The sequence below is a fragment of the Bombus terrestris genome, chromosome 10, assembly GCF_910591885.1.
Source record: "Bombus terrestris chromosome 10, iyBomTerr1.2, whole genome shotgun sequence".
Classification (NCBI taxonomy): domain Eukaryota; kingdom Metazoa; phylum Arthropoda; class Insecta; order Hymenoptera; family Apidae; genus Bombus; species Bombus terrestris.
In genome coordinates this window covers 2,795,573-2,814,318 of record NC_063278.1, presented here as the reverse complement: position 1 = coordinate 2,814,318, position 18,746 = coordinate 2,795,573, and the positions used below count along the sequence as shown (strand labels likewise).

The 18,746-nt window shown below is 26.7% G+C and overlaps 8 protein-coding genes across 27 annotated transcripts; 4 read left to right on the top strand and 4 right to left on the bottom strand.

Moving 5' to 3' along the window:
- Nucleotide 1: 1 nt before the first annotated feature.
- Nucleotides 2-1,449, top strand: LOC100643943 (RNA pseudouridylate synthase domain-containing protein 1). Of its 3 annotated transcripts, none has more exons than XM_048409213.1 (5): nucleotides 2-392; nucleotides 467-533; nucleotides 602-845; nucleotides 922-1,198; nucleotides 1,280-1,449. In XM_048409213.1, the coding sequence occupies exons 2-5, from the start codon at nucleotides 501-503 to the stop codon at nucleotides 1,440-1,442; spliced, it is 717 nt and encodes a 238-aa protein (XP_048265170.1). In that variant the 5' UTR covers nucleotides 2-392; nucleotides 467-500; the 3' UTR covers nucleotides 1,443-1,449. The 3 variants fall into 3 exon arrangements, with proteins under 3 accessions (XP_048265170.1, XP_048265169.1, XP_048265168.1); XM_048409212.1 differs by having other exon boundaries at nucleotides 2-533; nucleotides 922-981; nucleotides 1,081-1,198; XM_048409211.1 differs by having other exon boundaries at nucleotides 2-533.
- On the bottom strand, nucleotides 1,081-2,700 carry LOC100649065 (DNA repair protein XRCC3). 2 transcript variants are annotated; one of them, XM_012312841.3, is made up of 5 exons: nucleotides 2,575-2,700; nucleotides 2,282-2,479; nucleotides 2,040-2,170; nucleotides 1,752-1,961; nucleotides 1,081-1,675 (listed from the first exon to the last, which is right to left on the bottom strand). In XM_012312841.3, exons 1-5 carry the CDS (start codon nucleotides 2,657-2,659, stop codon nucleotides 1,466-1,468), a joined length of 834 nt encoding a protein of 277 aa, XP_012168231.1. In that variant the 5' UTR covers nucleotides 2,660-2,700; the 3' UTR covers nucleotides 1,081-1,465. The 2 variants fall into 2 exon arrangements, with proteins under 2 accessions (XP_012168231.1, XP_003398136.2); XM_003398088.4 differs by having other exon boundaries at nucleotides 2,554-2,683.
- Nucleotides 2,559-5,324, bottom strand: LOC100644067 (serine/threonine-protein kinase RIO1). 3 transcript variants are annotated; one of them, XM_003398459.4, is made up of 5 exons: nucleotides 5,169-5,324; nucleotides 3,985-5,009; nucleotides 3,692-3,903; nucleotides 3,312-3,596; nucleotides 2,559-3,232 (listed from the first exon to the last, which is right to left on the bottom strand). In XM_003398459.4, exons 1-5 carry the CDS (start codon nucleotides 5,267-5,269, stop codon nucleotides 3,131-3,133), a joined length of 1,725 nt encoding a protein of 574 aa, XP_003398507.1. In that variant the 5' UTR covers nucleotides 5,270-5,324; the 3' UTR covers nucleotides 2,559-3,130. The 3 variants fall into 3 exon arrangements, with proteins under 3 accessions (XP_003398507.1, XP_012168237.1, XP_048265153.1); XM_012312847.3 differs by having other exon boundaries at nucleotides 5,091-5,215; XM_048409196.1 differs by lacking the exon at nucleotides 5,169-5,324 and adding an exon at nucleotides 5,086-5,156.
- On the top strand, nucleotides 5,051-9,037 carry LOC100644373 (dystrotelin). Of its 2 annotated transcripts, none has more exons than XM_012312845.3 (11): nucleotides 5,051-5,077; nucleotides 5,898-6,027; nucleotides 6,150-6,357; nucleotides 6,465-6,708; nucleotides 6,772-6,883; nucleotides 6,969-7,135; nucleotides 7,420-7,532; nucleotides 7,612-7,834; nucleotides 7,912-8,236; nucleotides 8,350-8,649; nucleotides 8,719-9,037. In XM_012312845.3, exons 1-11 carry the CDS (start codon nucleotides 5,066-5,068, stop codon nucleotides 8,838-8,840), a joined length of 1,956 nt encoding a protein of 651 aa, XP_012168235.1. In that variant the 5' UTR covers nucleotides 5,051-5,065; the 3' UTR covers nucleotides 8,841-9,037. The 2 variants fall into 2 exon arrangements, with proteins under 2 accessions (XP_012168235.1, XP_012168236.1); XM_012312846.3 differs by lacking the exon at nucleotides 5,051-5,077 and adding an exon at nucleotides 5,328-5,460.
- LOC100644729 (glycerophosphodiester phosphodiesterase 1) lies at nucleotides 8,297-11,704 on the bottom strand. 7 transcript variants are annotated; one of them, XM_048409209.1, is made up of 6 exons: nucleotides 11,623-11,704; nucleotides 10,669-11,248; nucleotides 10,215-10,390; nucleotides 9,930-10,131; nucleotides 9,617-9,846; nucleotides 8,297-9,476 (listed from the first exon to the last, which is right to left on the bottom strand). In XM_048409209.1, exons 2-6 carry the CDS (start codon nucleotides 11,002-11,004, stop codon nucleotides 9,335-9,337), a joined length of 1,086 nt encoding a protein of 361 aa, XP_048265166.1. In that variant the 5' UTR covers nucleotides 11,005-11,248; nucleotides 11,623-11,704; the 3' UTR covers nucleotides 8,297-9,334. The 7 variants fall into 7 exon arrangements, with proteins under 7 accessions (XP_048265166.1, XP_048265161.1, XP_048265165.1 ...); XM_048409204.1 differs by having other exon boundaries at nucleotides 11,567-11,657; XM_048409208.1 differs by having other exon boundaries at nucleotides 11,534-11,630.
- On the top strand, nucleotides 11,558-13,546 carry LOC100644489 (40-kDa huntingtin-associated protein). 2 transcript variants are annotated; one of them, XM_003398463.4, is made up of 8 exons: nucleotides 11,558-11,693; nucleotides 11,953-12,089; nucleotides 12,186-12,232; nucleotides 12,304-12,506; nucleotides 12,655-12,856; nucleotides 12,919-13,021; nucleotides 13,106-13,224; nucleotides 13,298-13,546. In XM_003398463.4, the coding sequence occupies exons 2-8, from the start codon at nucleotides 12,031-12,033 to the stop codon at nucleotides 13,465-13,467; spliced, it is 903 nt and encodes a 300-aa protein (XP_003398511.1). In that variant the 5' UTR covers nucleotides 11,558-11,693; nucleotides 11,953-12,030; the 3' UTR covers nucleotides 13,468-13,546. The 2 variants fall into 2 exon arrangements, with proteins under 2 accessions (XP_003398511.1, XP_048265167.1); XM_048409210.1 differs by lacking the exon at nucleotides 11,558-11,693 and adding an exon at nucleotides 11,712-11,844.
- A 132-nt stretch (nucleotides 13,547-13,678) lies between these two features.
- Nucleotides 13,679-16,730, top strand: LOC100644610 (UDP-glucose 4-epimerase). Of its 7 annotated transcripts, none has more exons than XM_012312852.3 (7): nucleotides 13,679-13,944; nucleotides 15,124-15,370; nucleotides 15,452-15,565; nucleotides 15,646-15,822; nucleotides 15,933-16,113; nucleotides 16,202-16,483; nucleotides 16,555-16,730. In XM_012312852.3, the coding sequence occupies exons 2-7, from the start codon at nucleotides 15,125-15,127 to the stop codon at nucleotides 16,647-16,649; spliced, it is 1,095 nt and encodes a 364-aa protein (XP_012168242.1). In that variant the 5' UTR covers nucleotides 13,679-13,944; nucleotide 15,124; the 3' UTR covers nucleotides 16,650-16,730. The 7 variants fall into 7 exon arrangements, with proteins under 7 accessions (XP_012168242.1, XP_012168240.1, XP_012168239.1 ...); XM_012312850.3 differs by having other exon boundaries at nucleotides 15,121-15,370; XM_012312849.3 differs by having other exon boundaries at nucleotides 13,679-14,029.
- LOC100644969 (N(6)-adenine-specific methyltransferase METTL4) lies at nucleotides 16,731-18,506 on the bottom strand. Its single transcript, XM_012312856.3, has 5 exons — nucleotides 18,222-18,506; nucleotides 17,776-18,140; nucleotides 17,281-17,455; nucleotides 17,023-17,194; nucleotides 16,731-16,945 (listed from the first exon to the last, which is right to left on the bottom strand). The coding sequence occupies exons 1-5, from the start codon at nucleotides 18,504-18,506 to the stop codon at nucleotides 16,755-16,757; spliced, it is 1,188 nt and encodes a 395-aa protein (XP_012168246.2). The 3' UTR covers nucleotides 16,731-16,754.
- Nucleotides 18,507-18,746: the final 240 nt, after the last annotated feature.

The following is an 18,746-nucleotide window of genomic DNA, read 5'->3' as shown; positions in this document are numbered from 1 at the left end:
AATTTTTCGTGCTTTAAATTTAATATACATTAATCATATATTACAAATCATTGTTGCATCACTAATTGCAATCAATGCGAAGTTACAAGCAAAATTCAAAACGGAAAACAGACAGCCAACAGGAAGGATTAAACGATATAAAATCATAAAATGCCATCTTTCAGGAGTATAACAAGCAATCTTGTACCTGAAAGAAACTAGATACACATATATACATGAATATAATACCCAACCAATGTTTATCATTTTGATAACGTAACAGTTTTCAAAGATTAGTGTTATGTATATTTTGTTGCTTACAGAAACAAAAACTAATATTGCATAAAATGAATATAAATAAAATATTATACAATTGTAGGATGTTTATTCTCAAATTAACGCAAATATTACAAGTATTGTTAAAATTATATATGAAATATTTTATTGAAATCAAACACAAAAATAATGTAAATATATTATATCACAGCGAAAATTTCTTGGTGGTTTCTAAACCATACGATATGTGCATTAATAGTAATAATCGTGAAAAAAAGGTATGGAAAGAATATTTTTAAATTAGAAATAGTATACTTATTAGTTTGATAAATATTAAAATTTTTAGGATACACTGCAATTTGAATTAAAAAAAATTTTACCAAGATTAGTCAATCCAAATTTATTTCATGAATTTCATTTTGTACATAGATTAGATTATGTGACAAGTGGTGTGATATGTATTGCATTAAATAAAAAAGCAGCTCGAGCTGCTTCTAATGTATTCGAAGCAAGAGCAGCCAAAAAATTTTATCTGGCATTACTTCATGGACATATTAATGAACCTTACCTAATCATAGATAAAGCAATTGGTTGGTGATTGAAACATAACATTAATAATATCAATTTGTGAAAAGCTATTTATTAACAATAACATTATTTTATTAGGGATTGATGCTAGAGAAAAGAAGGGAAACCATAAAATGTGTACCAGTGATAACTTATTTTGTGAGAAACCAAAAGAATCATATACAATTCTTATAGTATTAGAAAGAGGTTTCAGAAATGGAAAACCAGCTACTAAAGTACTATTATGTCCTGGTACAGGTAGAAGACATCAATTAAGAGTGCATTGTTCATATATTGGTCATACTGTGATTGGAGATTATACATATAGTGAGAGAAAAGATATAGAGCCTTATCGAACATTTTTACATTCCTTCAGGTATTATATACATAACATATATATATGAATATACATATAAAGATTATTTATGTATTCATATTTGCTTCCTGATTTTTTAAGACTTATATTGAACAATGAAATGGAAAATTTAGATGTAAGAAGTACAGATCCATTTGTAGCTTCTGATCCAAGAAATCAATGGTCACCAACAAATATTGCTAGGATATTAGATGAAGATATATTTTATGATATTTATAATCTCTTGCAATCAAATAAACATTAAACTTTTATTTCAATTTGTTTTATTCAACCTATTGCTTTTACCCCATATCCTTGTATTTCAAATGAAATAGTTATTTCTGATAAATTTGATGACAATTTGACACAAGCATATCTCATAGTACCTATTCTGTAAAACTGTATGGAATTAGTTACCATACTTAACCAAGTTATTCCCAAAGATGGTCGTACACTCAAATAATCATTAGGTATATTACTATGCATAATTGCTGTTACCTGTATATAAATTGTCTATAAGCTATTTATGATATTGAATTATTAATTACTATATACAGAATCTATCTTTTTTTACCTGATTAATGCAAACTACACAAATGTCATTTTTACATAATTTATGTAACTGTTGTCCAATTGTTCTCAAACTTTTTCCTTTTTTATTAGATTCATCTTTCCAATCTTCTACTCTATATGGAGCAGCAATTGAATCTATAATTATTAATCCTATTTTTTGTACAGACATTAATATTGGAATTCTATGAAGCAAACATATCTCCAGTTCCTCCTACAAGGTAAAAAAAAAAAAAAAAATATTGTATTAAAAAGTTAATGTATTAAGTTAAAAAAAATATATTATAATTACAATAGTTGATATATGTTCTACAAATACTGAGTCACCATTTATTCCATATTTTTTAGTAATTTCCAGTTTTTGTATCAATTCCTGTAATCTTCGTGAGGGAAATGTACATTCAGTACAAATATATACTGCACCTACATTAATTATTAGATGTACTTAAAACGAAATGTATGAAAAAGAATTGAAAAGTGAGGAAATACTAATATTCATTTGTAATTTTATAAATAATTCAATTTGTAAAATACCAGCAGCAAAGCCACCTTCTGTTATAGGTAACTGTACTGTCAGGCATAATTGTAAAGCTAATTGTGTTTTTCCTGTACTTGCAGCTCCATAAATTTGTGTAATCCCGCGAGTAGTGATACCGCCTTGAAGTAACGTATCAAACTTCGGACAACCGGTTGTGAGAAATTTTTCACGTTCCTTTATTATTTTTGAGTTAACTAATTTCGTGAAACAAAATGAATAATATAACTCATTGAGATCATAAGATGTAACAAAAATAAAATTTTAATACCAAAATAGTTCTCCATTATACTTTTTATTTTTAAATATTTGCTAAATGATTCACTCTTGTAATGATGATCCAATCTACGATCATATAAACAGATCTGGACACTCATATATCGAAAGCATAGACGAAACTGTCCATCTATTGAGTCAAAAAATCAAGTGGAAAGCAAGAAAAGGTCTCGTTTTGCGCATGCGTGATACGTATATACATATACACATATAGATACTATGAATGCTCAGATAGAGGCCAAGCCATTCTACTCATCTCTATATGTCGCAGAATGAGACCTTTTCTTGTCTTCCATCTTAATTTTTTTCGATTCAAAAGATGGACGGTTTCGTTTATGCCTTCAGTATATGAGTGTCCAGACCTGTTTTATACATGCTTTATACATTATACAATAGGGTAATATATTACAAAGGATGCAGTATGTATACTAAATTTTAGTAAATAGGAAAACATATTTTTATTATCTTTTTCTAATTTTAGAAGATAAATATGTAAGAAATTAATGTTTACTTTCACGTAATGTCTCTGTATTTTGAATTTCTTAAAATATTTTCTAATAATACTTTAACTATTATTTTTTTTTTAAGACCTTTTCTTTCCTCTTTTTTATATGTTTTTTTATTTTAGTTTTTCTCTTTTCAGCTTGCTGTTCCTTTACTGCCTTTTTCCGTGCCTTTAATCAAATATATATCATTATATATTATGTTTCATATTACCACATGTAAATATATTATAAAAGGCAATTGTATTACCTTTTTACTGTCTGGACTCTCATGCCGAGGTCGAGCCGAGTTAACAAATTTTGGTTCGTTTTCCGTTACATCTTCTTCTTCACTACTTTCATTTTCAGAATCATCAATATCTTCAGATAAATCATCTTTCTCTTCCATGTTATTTGTTTTCTTTAAATCTTTACTAAGAATTTCAGGAGTATTAATAGGTTTGGATAAGTCTGATTTTAAACCAACAAGAGTTTTATATATCAAGTCCTCTTTTCCAGATTTAGCAAGACTGATATCACGTTCAATATCAATTACCTAAACATTACATTAAAATACATGTACAATTTGATATACATATACCTAAATATATATGTAAATAATTATATATTTATGTTCTTACAATATATTACCTGACTTAGGTTTTGAGGAATATAAGCCTGCTTAAACACTTGTTCTTCTATTTGTTGTTTAGGATCATCATCTTGTTCTTCCTGTTGTGTCATTTGTTCTGATATTATGTCTAAATATTTATCCATATTTTCTTCAGTTATCGTTGGATCTGTTATAAAGTCGAATAATGTTTTCACAGACATTACACCTACATCGTTCTTCTTAAAAAATTCTAGAAAAATATTAATTTATTTCAAAATTTTTATAAAACATCTCAGTAATATCATTATAAGAAGTTCTCATTCTCACTTACCAGTGATATTTGTACAATCTTTTCTAAGAAACTCAAGTGCCATAGGATGATCATGCTCAACTGCTTGTGACACATCTATTATTATAATAGTTCCATCATGATATAACATATTATATTCACTTAAATCAGCATGAACAAGTTTGCATTTATTATATAATCGCCACATTGTTTCAACACATTCTCTGTATAATTTCCTTGGTTTAGAAGCAGTAAGAACAACATCTTTCAATTTTGGTGATGGCCAACCATTAGTACCTATGAAGTCCATTAATAGAACATGACTACGTAGTAAAATTGGTTTTGGAGCATTTACTTCTCCCTGGTGAAGACGAATTAAGTTTCTAAATTCTTTCTCTGCCCATGTCCGCACCATCTTTCGCGGATTACGACGACAATATCCATGACGAAAACGAAATTCTCCTGTAACGTATTTGTCTCTATCTTTAAATTGCAAAATTGATGTTTTATATATTTTTATTGCAAATTCTACTCCTGTTTTTGATGTTGCATGATAAACATTAGCTTCCTTCCCAGTTGAGATACATCCATTAATTTCAGCAATTATACCCTGATTTAAAAGTTTGAACAATATCATTCTTGTACGAGGATCTAAAACTTGTTCAACGGTTGCACGATCATGTTTGTCTTTGGTTCTAAATCTATCTTTTTCTACACGTTTATCATTTTCAATAAGAAGATTTGTTGTATGTCCTGGTAAAGTTGGGCCTTCATATCTTTCAATGTTAATTTTATTAGCATAGCGACGAAATAATTTATCTGATGGTTGATAATTTGTAATCTTGTTGGAAACATTTTGTGCATTAATATTTTGTGTCTGAATATTTTTGGTAATATTTTTTGAACCAGCTTTACTTTGGCTTCTGTCCCAAATAAAATCACTACTTTCTAAATCATCATTATAATTTTCATTATCTTCTTCTTTTTCACTGTTTGAAATATGCAATTCGTGCACACCTTTGGATAATTGACAATTAAATAACGGTTGACCTTCACACATTTCCGAACTGTAACAAAATTAAGATCGATATTTTACATAAGTTATTACAGAGAATATAATCAAATGATATATTCTGTAAGTACTTTGCCTTGATTTTATAAATATTACTAAATTCATCCTCTTGAGTACATTTATGCATGATAAAATTTTATTTCTTTATACTTACTTTATTTCAAATGACAACAAATATGTATCAAATAGAATGCGAGAATCACGTTTTTTTACAATTTGATTTATACTACATAGGTTACTAATATTTAGGCGCATTTAAAATAATATAAATAGTAGCAAAACGAAATTACTAACACAAATTCAGTTAGGTTTAGTCAAGGTGCTTTAAATCAGCTACCTTTAAAACTATGCTCTCTATAGTCTTTATTATTCATGATTAATTTGTGAGAATATTTTGTTTACATGTACCACTATTTAAATTATAAAGTTGCGAGGGATGAAAGGAAGTAAGACATTAATTATAACTTTTTTATTTAAGAATGATTATATTTATCGTAATAATTGAACAATATAGCACAATAAAGATACTTATAATGCAGTATAATCAAATATTAAAAGTTCTCATGTTTCTGAGATATTAAATTTTTAAAATATCATAATCATAATAAATTTTAAAGTATCATAAATGATATAATAATTTTTTCAGATTTTATAAACTCATACTTGTTTATAAAAATATTTCGTAGTATGACTGTTATCATTAAATATTATATTCTAGTGATAAAAAACTATAATAATTTCGTATTTTCATTAATTATTGACATAATCTTTAATAATTGTAAAGATATATGAAACAAATATTAAATATCAACTAATTGTTTTATGGTATAAGTTTTAGTATTAGTAAAATCTAAAATTTTATGATTATTTTTTCTTCTTATAGGTAATCTGTTACTATTTTAAATATTTAAAAATGCAAAATATTATACAATCTATAGAGCAATGTAATGTTATCCGTTATACATCGTATAGAACTGCAGCAAAAATGCAAATTTTACATAAGGAACTTAATAGTAAGTTTAATATAAATATATTCCCATATTGAGTGCTTATTATATTCAGATTAGCTTTACACTACTAAAGTAATTATTTTTTTGTTATATTTATATTCAATTATAATATGTATCTTTTATAGTGCAATATGTTCAACTAGAATTAATTGCTGGAGTCTTTGAACGCCATAGACTTTCAATTACAGAAAATTGTGTAAATTTAGACCCAAGTGAAATTGAAGATGTTCTTTCTGATATTTATTTCGCAGCATGCAAAGAAAATAATACTAATTTTGATATTGATCTTGTAACAAAACTGGCATTGAATTATATTTTAACTACATATGACAAGTATGTTATTCTATATATTACTATCAATATATTACTATCTAAATTTGCTAATTAGAATTGAAATAATAAGTAATGTTTTAATATCATAAATATTATAAATGTTATAGACAATGTGCTAGGACTGTTTCTGTATTTTCTGTGAAAGTTGCTTTAATACTAATTAGTTCTGGGAGATTACAAGAGAAGTATGGATATCTTTATCAACAATTAGCTGATCATAATGCATGCTTATCCAAAGCTAGTTTACATACATTGTTGATGAATATTTGTAAAATTACGGAAATGCTTGGAGAAAGTGCAGCATATGGACCTCAAAATATTCAATCGCATATTGATAAATGTTTTTCAAAGGTATAATTGAATAATGTTTTGAATACATTTAAGCTGTATATAACTTATAATATTTTACAATAGTCTCAAGGATGTCTTGGAGTTACTGAATCAGAGTTTGCAACGTGGATTATGCAAGAACCTCCCTTGTTTGTTTGGATAACAACATTTAATCGCATAAAGTCTGCAGAAAAGAGTATGTACATTTCATATTTTAAAATATTTAATGATATACTTTAGGAAAATGAAATGGAAATAATAGATATTGTTCTTTATTTCAGTCATACATAATGTTAGATGCTCATATTGTAAAACAACTCCAATCCAAGGACCACGTTATACATGTCTAAAATGTGCAACATATCATCAATGTCAACATTGTTTCTTATATGACAAAATATCTGGAAAGCATAAATTGAAGCATCCAGTTCGTGAATTTTGTACCAAGGTACAATTTATAAAATTCAAGCCTCCTATTATGAGTTATTTCTTCATGGAAGATATGTTTAAATGTTTCGCCAGCATTACACCTAGCTTCATCAGAGGTCAAATACACTGGTGTTGCGATCTTAGTAAAATGTTGGAACATGTCTTTCATAAAAGTACAGCTTATATACAGAAGTCTTTATTTTAAAAATTGTATGATACTAAGCTATAAAAGTCTCAAATCTCTGATTATGTTAATATATTTAATTATCTTCATATAAAATGTCATGCATAATGTTTTTTCAGACTTCTAATCGAGAATTAACAAAATTAGTTATTGAATTAATAAGAAACAAATTGAGATTATGTCCTGCTAGATCCATCGAGTTAAATATTGATGATCAAATCCCACATATAAGGTTGTAGTCTGAGACAATATTACTATATATAAATATATTTTATAAATTCCATATCTTTCTTTTTAAATATCTGTTATAGTAATGAAATAACACATACGGATTGTGAATCAGTAAGAAGTACAATGAAAAGACGAGTTTTAAATGATCCCCAAAAAGAACTACAAAGTATAATTACTCATTTGGAAGAAGAAAATAAACAATTACAAATTGAGTTACTTGATATACAGGGCACTAAAGCGGAAAGACTTCAGCGTCATAGAGTTACAATCGAATCGCAATTACAACGTCTAAAGCTATTAAAAGTATATTGTCATTTAATAAATGATATTATTATTGAAATCTAATGAAATAACACGAATGTTTCTTTAATTTTTTACAGAAATGTTTGTTTACTGATAGAATTTGTATGCCTCGAGTAATTAATTATATGCAAAGTACACCAATGGTTCCGCCTCTTCCATCAAAATTAACACCTTTGCCTATAAATTTTGAATTGAGTCCAATTATTCGACAAGAAAATGTAGAACAAATTTCAAATGTAAATGATACAGATATATTACAATCAAATGATTTTAATCCAACTGGAGATTATATCAATAAACAAAATCACGATGTTATTATTGATTCTGCAGAAGCATCTACAAGCTTAGGATTCAGTAATGTATTGGAACCTACTCAAATAGAATTAAGTACATGGATCGGAGGTATGTTGTATTATTGTTTTATTATATTTCGAAAAATGAAATATCTTGTAGAACACTAAATAATTTGCAACTTTATTTATTTATGTATATTTAATTTAACTTCTCATTATTAGGTACAAAGAAATTAGAAATGAACCCATCCGATAGTGGTTTTTCTCAATGGTTGGGTTCTAACAATTCGGATAGTAAAGAAGAAAAATATCCAATGAAAACTATGACAACTAACACTGAAAATGAATCGTCTTTACCAATATCTGATTCTCTTATAGTTATTCACAGAGATAATACACCATCATCTTTACAAAGACCTGATAAACATTCACAACATAGTAGTTTGCAAAATATTCAAGGCGATCTAAATGACATACTAGATAGATTACAGAATATGGTTACAGACGATCGTTTACTTGACGGTAAATTACTATACTATAAATAATACATACTACTTTATATCAATATTTTTACATAAATGTTTGCTTTAGATTCCTATGTTGCTAGTGACAATTGCAAATTGAAACGTGCTACCACAGAAATGGAAGATTTATTAACGGGACTTATTCAAGGTATGGAATCCCGCAAAAGTAAGCTTACTACTATTGTGTAGTAAATTTATTAATTACAATTATTATTTTCTGAAATCTCATCGTAAATAATTACACAATATATATTTCCGTCCATAATTATTAAGTAATTATAAGGTGTTGATATTAATTATAATAAAATATGTAGTGTAAATGTAATATGTAAAAATAATGTACAATTATGGCAACATTAAAGTAACTTTTTACAAAAATTAAAAAATGTATGAATCCTCAGTTTAAAATGTAAATTTTAAAAGTGTGAGACAAGCATACAAAATAAATATATATGTCAAAAGAGTAGTATGTTGACTAATAAAAACTTTTCTCAGAAAATTTCGTTTGTTTTTTTCTTTTTCCTAATTTACTTAACAAACTAAATATTAATTTTCTTACAAAAAATGATATAAATAAGATTCATCATTTTGATGAATAGACTAGATTATTATTTAATGTAGTGATAATATGTCAGTAGTATAAAATATGCTCATTTAGGACATATAGAATATATCATATATTATTACATATCTTTTTCAACTAACAATGTATCCGTCAAATATGTAACTTTAAATAGCCGGGAAAAATGTAATTTCTCTGATGGTAGGTTCACCGTCCATGCCATTATACGAATATCACGATTATACCATTTTCTTATAATATACCTAAAATAGATATATATAATATATATGTATATATATATATATATATATATATATGAATATGAGTAGAATATTGTGTTCTCTACAATAACTACACATAATTACTTAATACGATGTTTGGAACTGAATATCTAAATACATACTGATTCAGTACATCTTTATGCAATAATAGAGTAGATACACCCACAATATAATATATAAAACAGTGGAACATCCATGCATAAATATGGTCGAATAAGCAAACTGCTATATGTTTAAATGGATTGTTATATTTTGTTGGACCTGGACCATCTGAACCTGAATATGATACTCTTGAAAAATAATGTGGTCTCCATGCAAGACCTGCTACAATTCGAGGTTCCTTTCTTCTAATCTGTAATAACAAAGTTATTATTTGACATACCCATGATCAATAACAGTCATTTTGATATTATTCTTTTTAACATATGTTTTTACCATATATACAATAATAGGATTAAAACTGGATACAATTGCTCTTTGATACAACTTTGGATACTTTTTATATGTATCTAAAATTACTTGCACAATCTCCATTCTTGATTCTTTTATATCAATAATTATTCTTTGTTCATTTGATAAACATGTTTCTACAGCCTCACAAAGTAATGGAATTTTTTCACCTTCAATAAATTTATCCCTGTAATACATAAAAAGAAATTGCATTTAAATATAATTTCAATAACATTTTTGTAAGAAAAGAATATATAATATTTTATTTACTTAAGTGGATGATTATGGGCAATATCTAATTGTTTTAATTGATCCCAAGTCATATCCTTAACATTACCAGTTTTTCCAGTAACTCTATCAATTGTTAAATCATGAAATATTATGGGCACATTATCTTTTGTAAGACATAAATCAAGTTCAACAGCAGTACATCCTCTTTCTTTGCTCTATAAAATATTTTACAACTGATCAATGTCTTATATATAATTTAATTTATAAAAGATAAACTAAAAAATGTATTGTTTTCACTAAAGTAATAAATTTTTTGTTAGTAACTACTATATTAGTATTCATGTTTACATTATAAAATAGTATATAAAATTGTTTTTGTTATAAGGTATCTAATATTTTAAAGTAATTAATAAAAAACAAATGAATTTGTTATCTTTTACTGGAACAATCATCTAATGAAAAACAAAAAGCATTATTATATATAAGATTTTACATTACGAAAGGCTGTTAGGCTGTTCTCAGGAAAATCATATCCTCCACCACGATGAGCCACCACTCGCATGCAATATTGTTCTCCATTACCATGATCTTTGGACATGGTATTATCTTTTTTCAATGAAAGAGGATTTACACCAAGCACTTCTTGCACAATGTTTAAATTTGGTGGTGGAATCCTGGCTATTTTTAGTCCAACTGCGATAATGAGAGAACCCCAAACAATCCATGGTATGCAAAAGTTATAAAAAACACTTATCAAGATACTCCAAGTAACTTGTAAAGATATCCATAATAAAGCACTGTTCAAAATTAGTTCAATAATTCCATGCATCCTTTAGAGAAACCTTTAGTCTTGTTAACGTTTTTAAAAGAAAATGTGAGTTATTAACTCTACGCATACAAAAACTTCAACTATGATATTGCTGTACAACACACTTTATTACTTGGAAATGTAATTTTGCACATTCTTGTCGACACTCTCTAAACTTCTTAATATATATAGCTATGTCTGATAACGTTTGTTTACATTACAGTATCAATGTTGAACAGATATATAATTTAATATCTTTATGTCCCTGAAACATTAAACATTTCTTTAATGACATGTATCCTAAACGTAATTAAATCTTAAATACCAAATACTATTTGATTATTTAGAAACTGTTAATTATAATTATATTCTATCAATTTTATTGTACTTTATAATATAATTACGGTAAACGTTGTTGACAATTACTAAGTTCGTCTTGTTAAACATTTCTAAGTAACGCAAAATTTAATTTGAATTGTAATTAATTATAAACATTGTTATAATACCAAAATTAAGTTTATGTGAAAGATACTTATCAAACAATATTAACTTTTTTATATAATAAAAATACATAGATGCATACGTAACATATAGTCACGCATTGGCGCTACTAATGGTTCACTATATGTAAGTATGTACCTACTACACTGTCGATCGTCACCATCTAAACCAAGGTTCACTACAAACTACATCTACAACCAATTAATAAAGTATGTACACATAGGATGACTAAACAAGTACATTTATAATAGCAAAATTAATTTAATACTTTATATAATTTGATTTACTATTAATATATATAAAATTATTAATTACATATTATTTAATTCGGAAAATAAAGATATGATTAAGTAATACCAGGTAATATTGAATGAAATGGAAGCAATTCAGTTACTTAATATAATATTTTACATTTAGTATCATATATTGAAAAATTATTGTGTATAAAAAAAGATGTTTATTGTTTAGAGTAAGTATATAAATAAACAAAGAATGTACAAATAAAAGTTAATCAAGAGAACAGTACATTTAAATCAAAGAAAAATAATGGGAGATTCATTAGACTTTTTAACAAAGTACCATAATATATCTAACAAACTTAGGAAGTAAGTATTTTGTTATCCATATTATTACTTTTATAGAATGATCTAGTCTTTCCTATAATAAAATCATTATTATAATTATTAATAATTTAATTTTAGACGGTTTTTAAGAAAACCAAATGTTGCTGAAGCAAGTGATCAATTTGGTATGTTACATGGAAATTTTATGATGTGTAACTGGATGATAATTTTATTAATATTTTTCATTACTATTTAGGGACATTAGCAATTGAATGTGAACAAAAGGAGTTATGGCAATATGCAGGTTTATGTTTATTAGATGCTGCCAGGTGTCAAGAAACACTAGAGAATATCTTTTCTGAATTAAATTATTTAATAAAAGCTGGTCGAGAATTTCTTGTGGCTGATAAAAAAGACAAGGATATAGGATGCCCTTCTATAGGACAGGAAAATACACAGGTTTATTTGTTTTGCAACTTAAATTAACAATTAGCAGTGTATTAAATATTAAATTAATATTAATATTAATATTAAATATTAAATTAAATATTAAATTAATATTAATATTAAGTGTATTAAATATTAAAGTTACAATTTTTTATGTTAGGCATCAATAAGTTGTTTTGGTCATGCTTTAGCACGTTGTCATAATCAATCAGGATTCAATACCATGTCAGCTGGATTAGCACTAGAGCTAGCATTAGCCTTAGGTTCTACTCCAGCTGGTATACAACAATTACGTAAAGCTATTGATATTTTTCCAACTATAAAAGCTATTAATACATTAGTATCTTATCATATTAAACAAGGTAAATATTTATTAAAACAATTATAATCAGCTATAATAATTAAATACCAAATATTTGATCAGGTGATTATGTATCTGCTTTACAAATTCTAAATGATTTTGTTGAATTTGTTGAGAGTTATATTAATGCTGGTGCAAGAGGCAATTATAGTGTTATATTACACAGGTATTAGATACAATTTAAAATAATATTTTTTGCAAAGTTTGCAAAATAATGAATTCATTATTTAGTAATTGTATTAATACATAGGTGTGAGGTAACTAGAGTGCTTTTATTACTTATACTTCAACCATCACCACAAAGACTAGCACCTTCTCTAGCACAGGTGTTAGAAAAATATGCATGGGTAGAAGAAAGTACAAATAATGGTAAGTGTTCTAATATCCTCCTTTTTCAATCATTTAAATAGCTACAAGTTGACTAATAAAAAATAAATTGCAGATTTTAATATGTGTGAAGACGAATTATTATTGTTACAATCATTAGTATTAGCATGTCAGTCACATGATTATCAAGCATTGTTGGAACTAGAAGGTGAATTGTGGACTTACTTAAATGCTGAACAAAAGGAGTTATTACATAAGTTAATCCAAGTTTTAACAATACAATGAATGGATATTGTTATGTTTCATATATGTATATGAATGATTAAGGAATTTATTAAATTTGTAAATGACATTTTTTATTTAATTTTATACTTATTTTTATTTAAGTAATCCCATCCAAAAATTTAATTTCATTGAAATATTCACGATGAAAACTATTGTTACCTAATTAAATTATATTTTAATGAATCAATCTGTTAAAAATTGTCTGATGATGTAAGCAGTAACTGTGTAGCTTGTATATGACCCATCATTCCCCCCATTCTCGTAAAGGAGGTAGGTGAATAGGTGAGCAGTATCTGTGTGAAAGGAAGAACTTGTTGCTGAAAGCAAGGACTTCAGAGGGTCGAACTGTGTAGTGTGCATATTTCTGTATATGTACGTTAATTCGTACGATAGTATTGTAGAAGAGGGGATGTCTCGCGTTCCACGAACATACTAAACTCTACTTTCTTATATCCGAAGAGGAGGCAAGTCGTCAAGGTAGAGTCAGTGATTACGCGGCGTGTCCACAGATCTTTCTGTATTGGTTTGACTTATTCATTATTTATAATTTTACTTTACTGAGGTAATAATTAATATTTTTAAAAGTACAATGTACCTTTATCTCGCTTTTAATTCGATAAAAGTATTTATTTTTTATATTTGAATATTAATTCGGAACATATACTTTATACAATTTTTATATCTTAATCTATAGTATAAGGTAAAAGAAAATGTTGTTATATATTTTGTACACATAACACATTGCAGAATAAACATTTTATGTAATTATTAATATTATAAACTAAATATAAAAGAAGAAGTTCTTTTCTTGTATTCATTATGCTTAAATTTCATATACGAAAATGATATTTTTAAGGATATTTCTTATTTTTATATTTCATTTATGTATGTAAAAAATAATAATACAGAATCGAATTTTCTTTATCCGTATTTCTATTATGTAAATTAATGTAATGTTCTTAATATGTTGGAAGCGTCTGATTCTATACAGTACCGTTAAATTCAACAGTTGAATTCTGAATATTTACTATCTTTACCCAGTGATTAACAAAATTAATACCTTTTTATTCTTTTTAGAATAAATTTTTTGCTTTTTTTCATATTTTATAAAGTATCTTTTAGATATGGTAAATGAAATATTTATTCTGAGTCAAATATGTTCAATTTAATAAAAGCAGATGGAACAAATTGATTATTTTCAATTTTATGTTAATTGAATTAATATTTACAATTTGATGCTAATTATATATATATATACATATATATATACTGCAATTATAAATATCACAATTGTAGTACATTATCGTATATTTTAATGACCTTGAACTCAGTTCGATACAGTTGAATGCCCGAAACACTGTGTATGTACTTTGCCTAGCATTACAAACTATCAACATGTGCATATATATTTACTTTACTTTCGTTTGCATAAATCTAGTTTATGAAATATATAAAATGAAAATACTTAAATTGAATACAGATATTATTACGTGATTGTAGAAAAAGATCATAATTACGCATAATGGTTCAGTTTGACAAATTTTTTAACACAATTAATAACTTACAGATTTAAGCATAATAATTTTTATAGAGTTATTGTAAGATGTTTAAGAAAACATATACTATATTATTTTTATAATGATTTTTTAACAGCAGCATGGCCAAAGATTGGAGAACTATTTTCGTAACCGGAGGAGCTGGTTACATAGGAAGTCACTGTATTGTCGAACTTTTGGAGAGTGGATATGATGTGGTTGCAATAGATAATTTTGCTAATAGTGTTACTGAAAGTAGCGGTGAATCCGCAGCTCTTAAAAGAGTGGAACAAATTACAGGGAAGAAAGTTACATTTTACAATTGCGATCTCATCGATCGTGACAAACTTGAAACAGTTTTTAAAAAGGTACAAAATATAACTTAAGAAAAGAATTACCTTAAACATTTTTATAATATTTTTAAAATCATGTTATATCTTAAATTTTAGCACAAAATAGATTGTGTAATTCATTTTGCGGCAATAAAGGCGGTTGGTGAATCAATGCAAATTCCACTTCATTATTATCGGAATAATATTATCGGTGCCATCAATTTGTTAGAGGTAAAATGTAATTGAGTAAGTCTTTATGTGCATAATGTTTTTCGCATTATAAAAAGGAATAAACTTAATCTTTTTACAAGGTAATGAAAGCTGCTGGGTGTTTCCAATTAGTGTTTAGCAGTTCTTGTACCGTGTACGGAGAACCAAACGTCCTACCAATTACGGAAGAACACCCGACGGGAAATATTACAAATGTATATGGTAGAACGAAGTACTTTATTGAAGAAATGCTTAAAGATATATCGAGAGCTGAAAAGGTGCATTTTAAATAATTCGAAAATATCAGAAAAATTAATCTATTTAAAATTTTACTAGCAATCAAAATTTTGAGCAAAATATATATAAAATTTTGATTTTTATTTAACAGAATTGGAATATCATTTCTCTAAGATACTTTAACCCAGTAGGTGCTCATCAAAGTGGTTTGATTGGAGAAGATCCTACAAAGTCATTTACAAATTTAATGCCTTATATAGCACAAGTAGCTTTAAGACATAAACCTGAACTCATCATTTTTGGTGGTGATTATCCTACAAAAGATGGTACAGGTACAAATAAATTTTTTATTTTCTCTTATGCAACATTAAAGGCATATATTGTTTAAAGTAAAAAATTTCGAAAATATATATTTTATAGGTATACGTGATTATATTCACGTTATGGATTTAGCTGCTGGTCATGTAGCAGCTTTAAATGCTTTACACAAACGACATTTGAGGCTAAAAATTTATAATTTAGGTACTGGTAAAGGTGTATCTGTACTCGAATTGATTAAAATTTTTGAGAATGTCACAGGAACAACAGTGCCATATGTTATAAAAGACAGAAGGGAGGGTGATATTGTTTCTATGTATGCTAATACAGATTTAGCAGAAAAAGAATTAGAATGGAGGACTAAATTTAATGTCGAACGGATGTGTAAGTGAAATAACATTTCCATTATATTTTCATATTAAATAAGATTTTTTTCTAAGTATTTTTTGATATAGGTGAGGATTTCTGGAGGTGGCAAACAATGAATCCACATGGTTATCGTAATTCAGTAAAAAATGGTATTAGCGAGCATGTAAATGGCACTTTATAATACTGTTACTTCATTGTTATTAAAGCATGACTAATTTATGATAATAAAATAAGTGCAATAAAGAAAACAATAGCATTGAAATATTTTTTCTTTTCTAATTTAATACTAATTATTCAATTTATTTACAGCTGTGTTAGTGTTGTTTTGATTTTTTTTTGTTTCTTCTATCATTGTATATAATGATAAGTGTTGAAACTTCAATACTTCAAGACCCCAACTTGTCCATTTAGGAAGTAAGTATCTAGCAAATATTTCTAAACACTTTGGTTCATTTGGAAGATATTCTCTCATAACTTCTATAATTTAAAATAATATTTTTATATATCTTCATTAATTTTTTCAACATAAATTGTTATTGACATATAATTTTTACCTGTAAGTGGTGGTTTATGGGAATGTACAGCACTTGGTACACTTATTAGTAGTTTACCACTAGGAATGTTTATTTCATTTCCATTTACTACAGATCCCAGAACTAGTAATTCATAAGGTTGTTTACCAGGAGCAGAATTAAAATTACATATTGTATTTCCTCCTTGAGTAATCTAAAATATAAGTGGAGTGAAGCGTAATTTATAATATAACTGACACTTTTAACAATTTATAAAATTTGGCTACATTATATACTTACTTTAACCCAATACCATTTTGCTCTGTATGTAACTCCCCATGATGGAAATATGTCATTAAAGATGCTATGTAGATGACTTGGAGCATTAGTACACCATATTGCTACAAGCCCATTTGAACATAATAATTTGCCAATTGGTATCTTAGCCAACTCTTCATTGTACATCATTTTATAACTGTTTAACAAAGAAAAATATGACATAATTTGCACATTATATAAAATATTGTTTTTGCAGCAAATTGCTATTAAGAATTAAAGTATTTTTACTTATAAAAAATACAATTGATTAATGTAACAAAAATAAAATCTATCATCAGTACTATTCAACATGAGTTTCTTTTTATGATGATAAGTTGCATCTAAAATCTTATTTACCCATATGCTCACAAAATTGAGAACAAGAAAAACTTATACTATTATCAAAGTACTTGTTCTCATTAAATTGTTCAGAGAGCTTTCTTTTATAATGGCTTATATTGAACCATACAAGATCACCTAGCTTCTGAATATTTGTTTTTTTTCCTTCTTATAGACTTGTTCCACCAAGGAGGATCCAACAATATAAAATCATATTGGTTGTTTAGGCCCAGCTTGTTTGCAATGTCTCTTACATCATAGCAATAAAATTTACATTTTTGAGGGAAAACATATCTCTTCTCCTTTAATTCTGACGTAATAGCTATATCCATATCATTGCACCCATAAAAATTTTCCTCTTCATTGCAAAATGTATCCTGATAAAATTTTTGTGATGCCAAGCGTGCTGCTTCATTATTATCAGATAATATATTAGTAGAAATTAATCCCTCTGTTTTTACAATTGAAATTATTTTGCTAAATGTTTTCTTGATATAATTTATCTACAAAATAGATTATTATAATGATTATAACTATTTTGTTTAATGATTAAATTACTAAACTCCTTGTTTTTTATTACATACTTCTTTTAAATCTGCGTCTGGCAAAAGTTTTGATCGCTTTCTTTTTCTACTTTTACTTTGCAATGAAATTCCTTCTTGTTGTTCAGATTGAGTTGTTTGATTTTGTCGTAAGTATTGAGAATTTATTTCAAATAAAATTTCATCAAAAATTAGTTTACACTGTGTGTTATTATTTTTTACGTTTGTATAAATATTATTAAGAAATTTTAAATGAGATATTATCCATCCTTCTTCAGTAGAAAAAATTAAACTCATAATTGGATATAAATGCACCACACTACGCATTAAACATAACTATATATCTTTAATTTATTGGTTCTAATTTTCTTATTTTCTTACGTATAAGCAGCAACCATTCAATGTATATATTTCGATTCTATGTACTTATGTACTTCATGTTTAGACAAACTTCATGGTAGTACCGTATCTATGGTAACGTGAATGTTAAATTACAAAAATGGCTACATAACTAAAGAAAATTATAATGAAAAATTGTTAGGTTAGAGTATGTGATTACTCTATGTG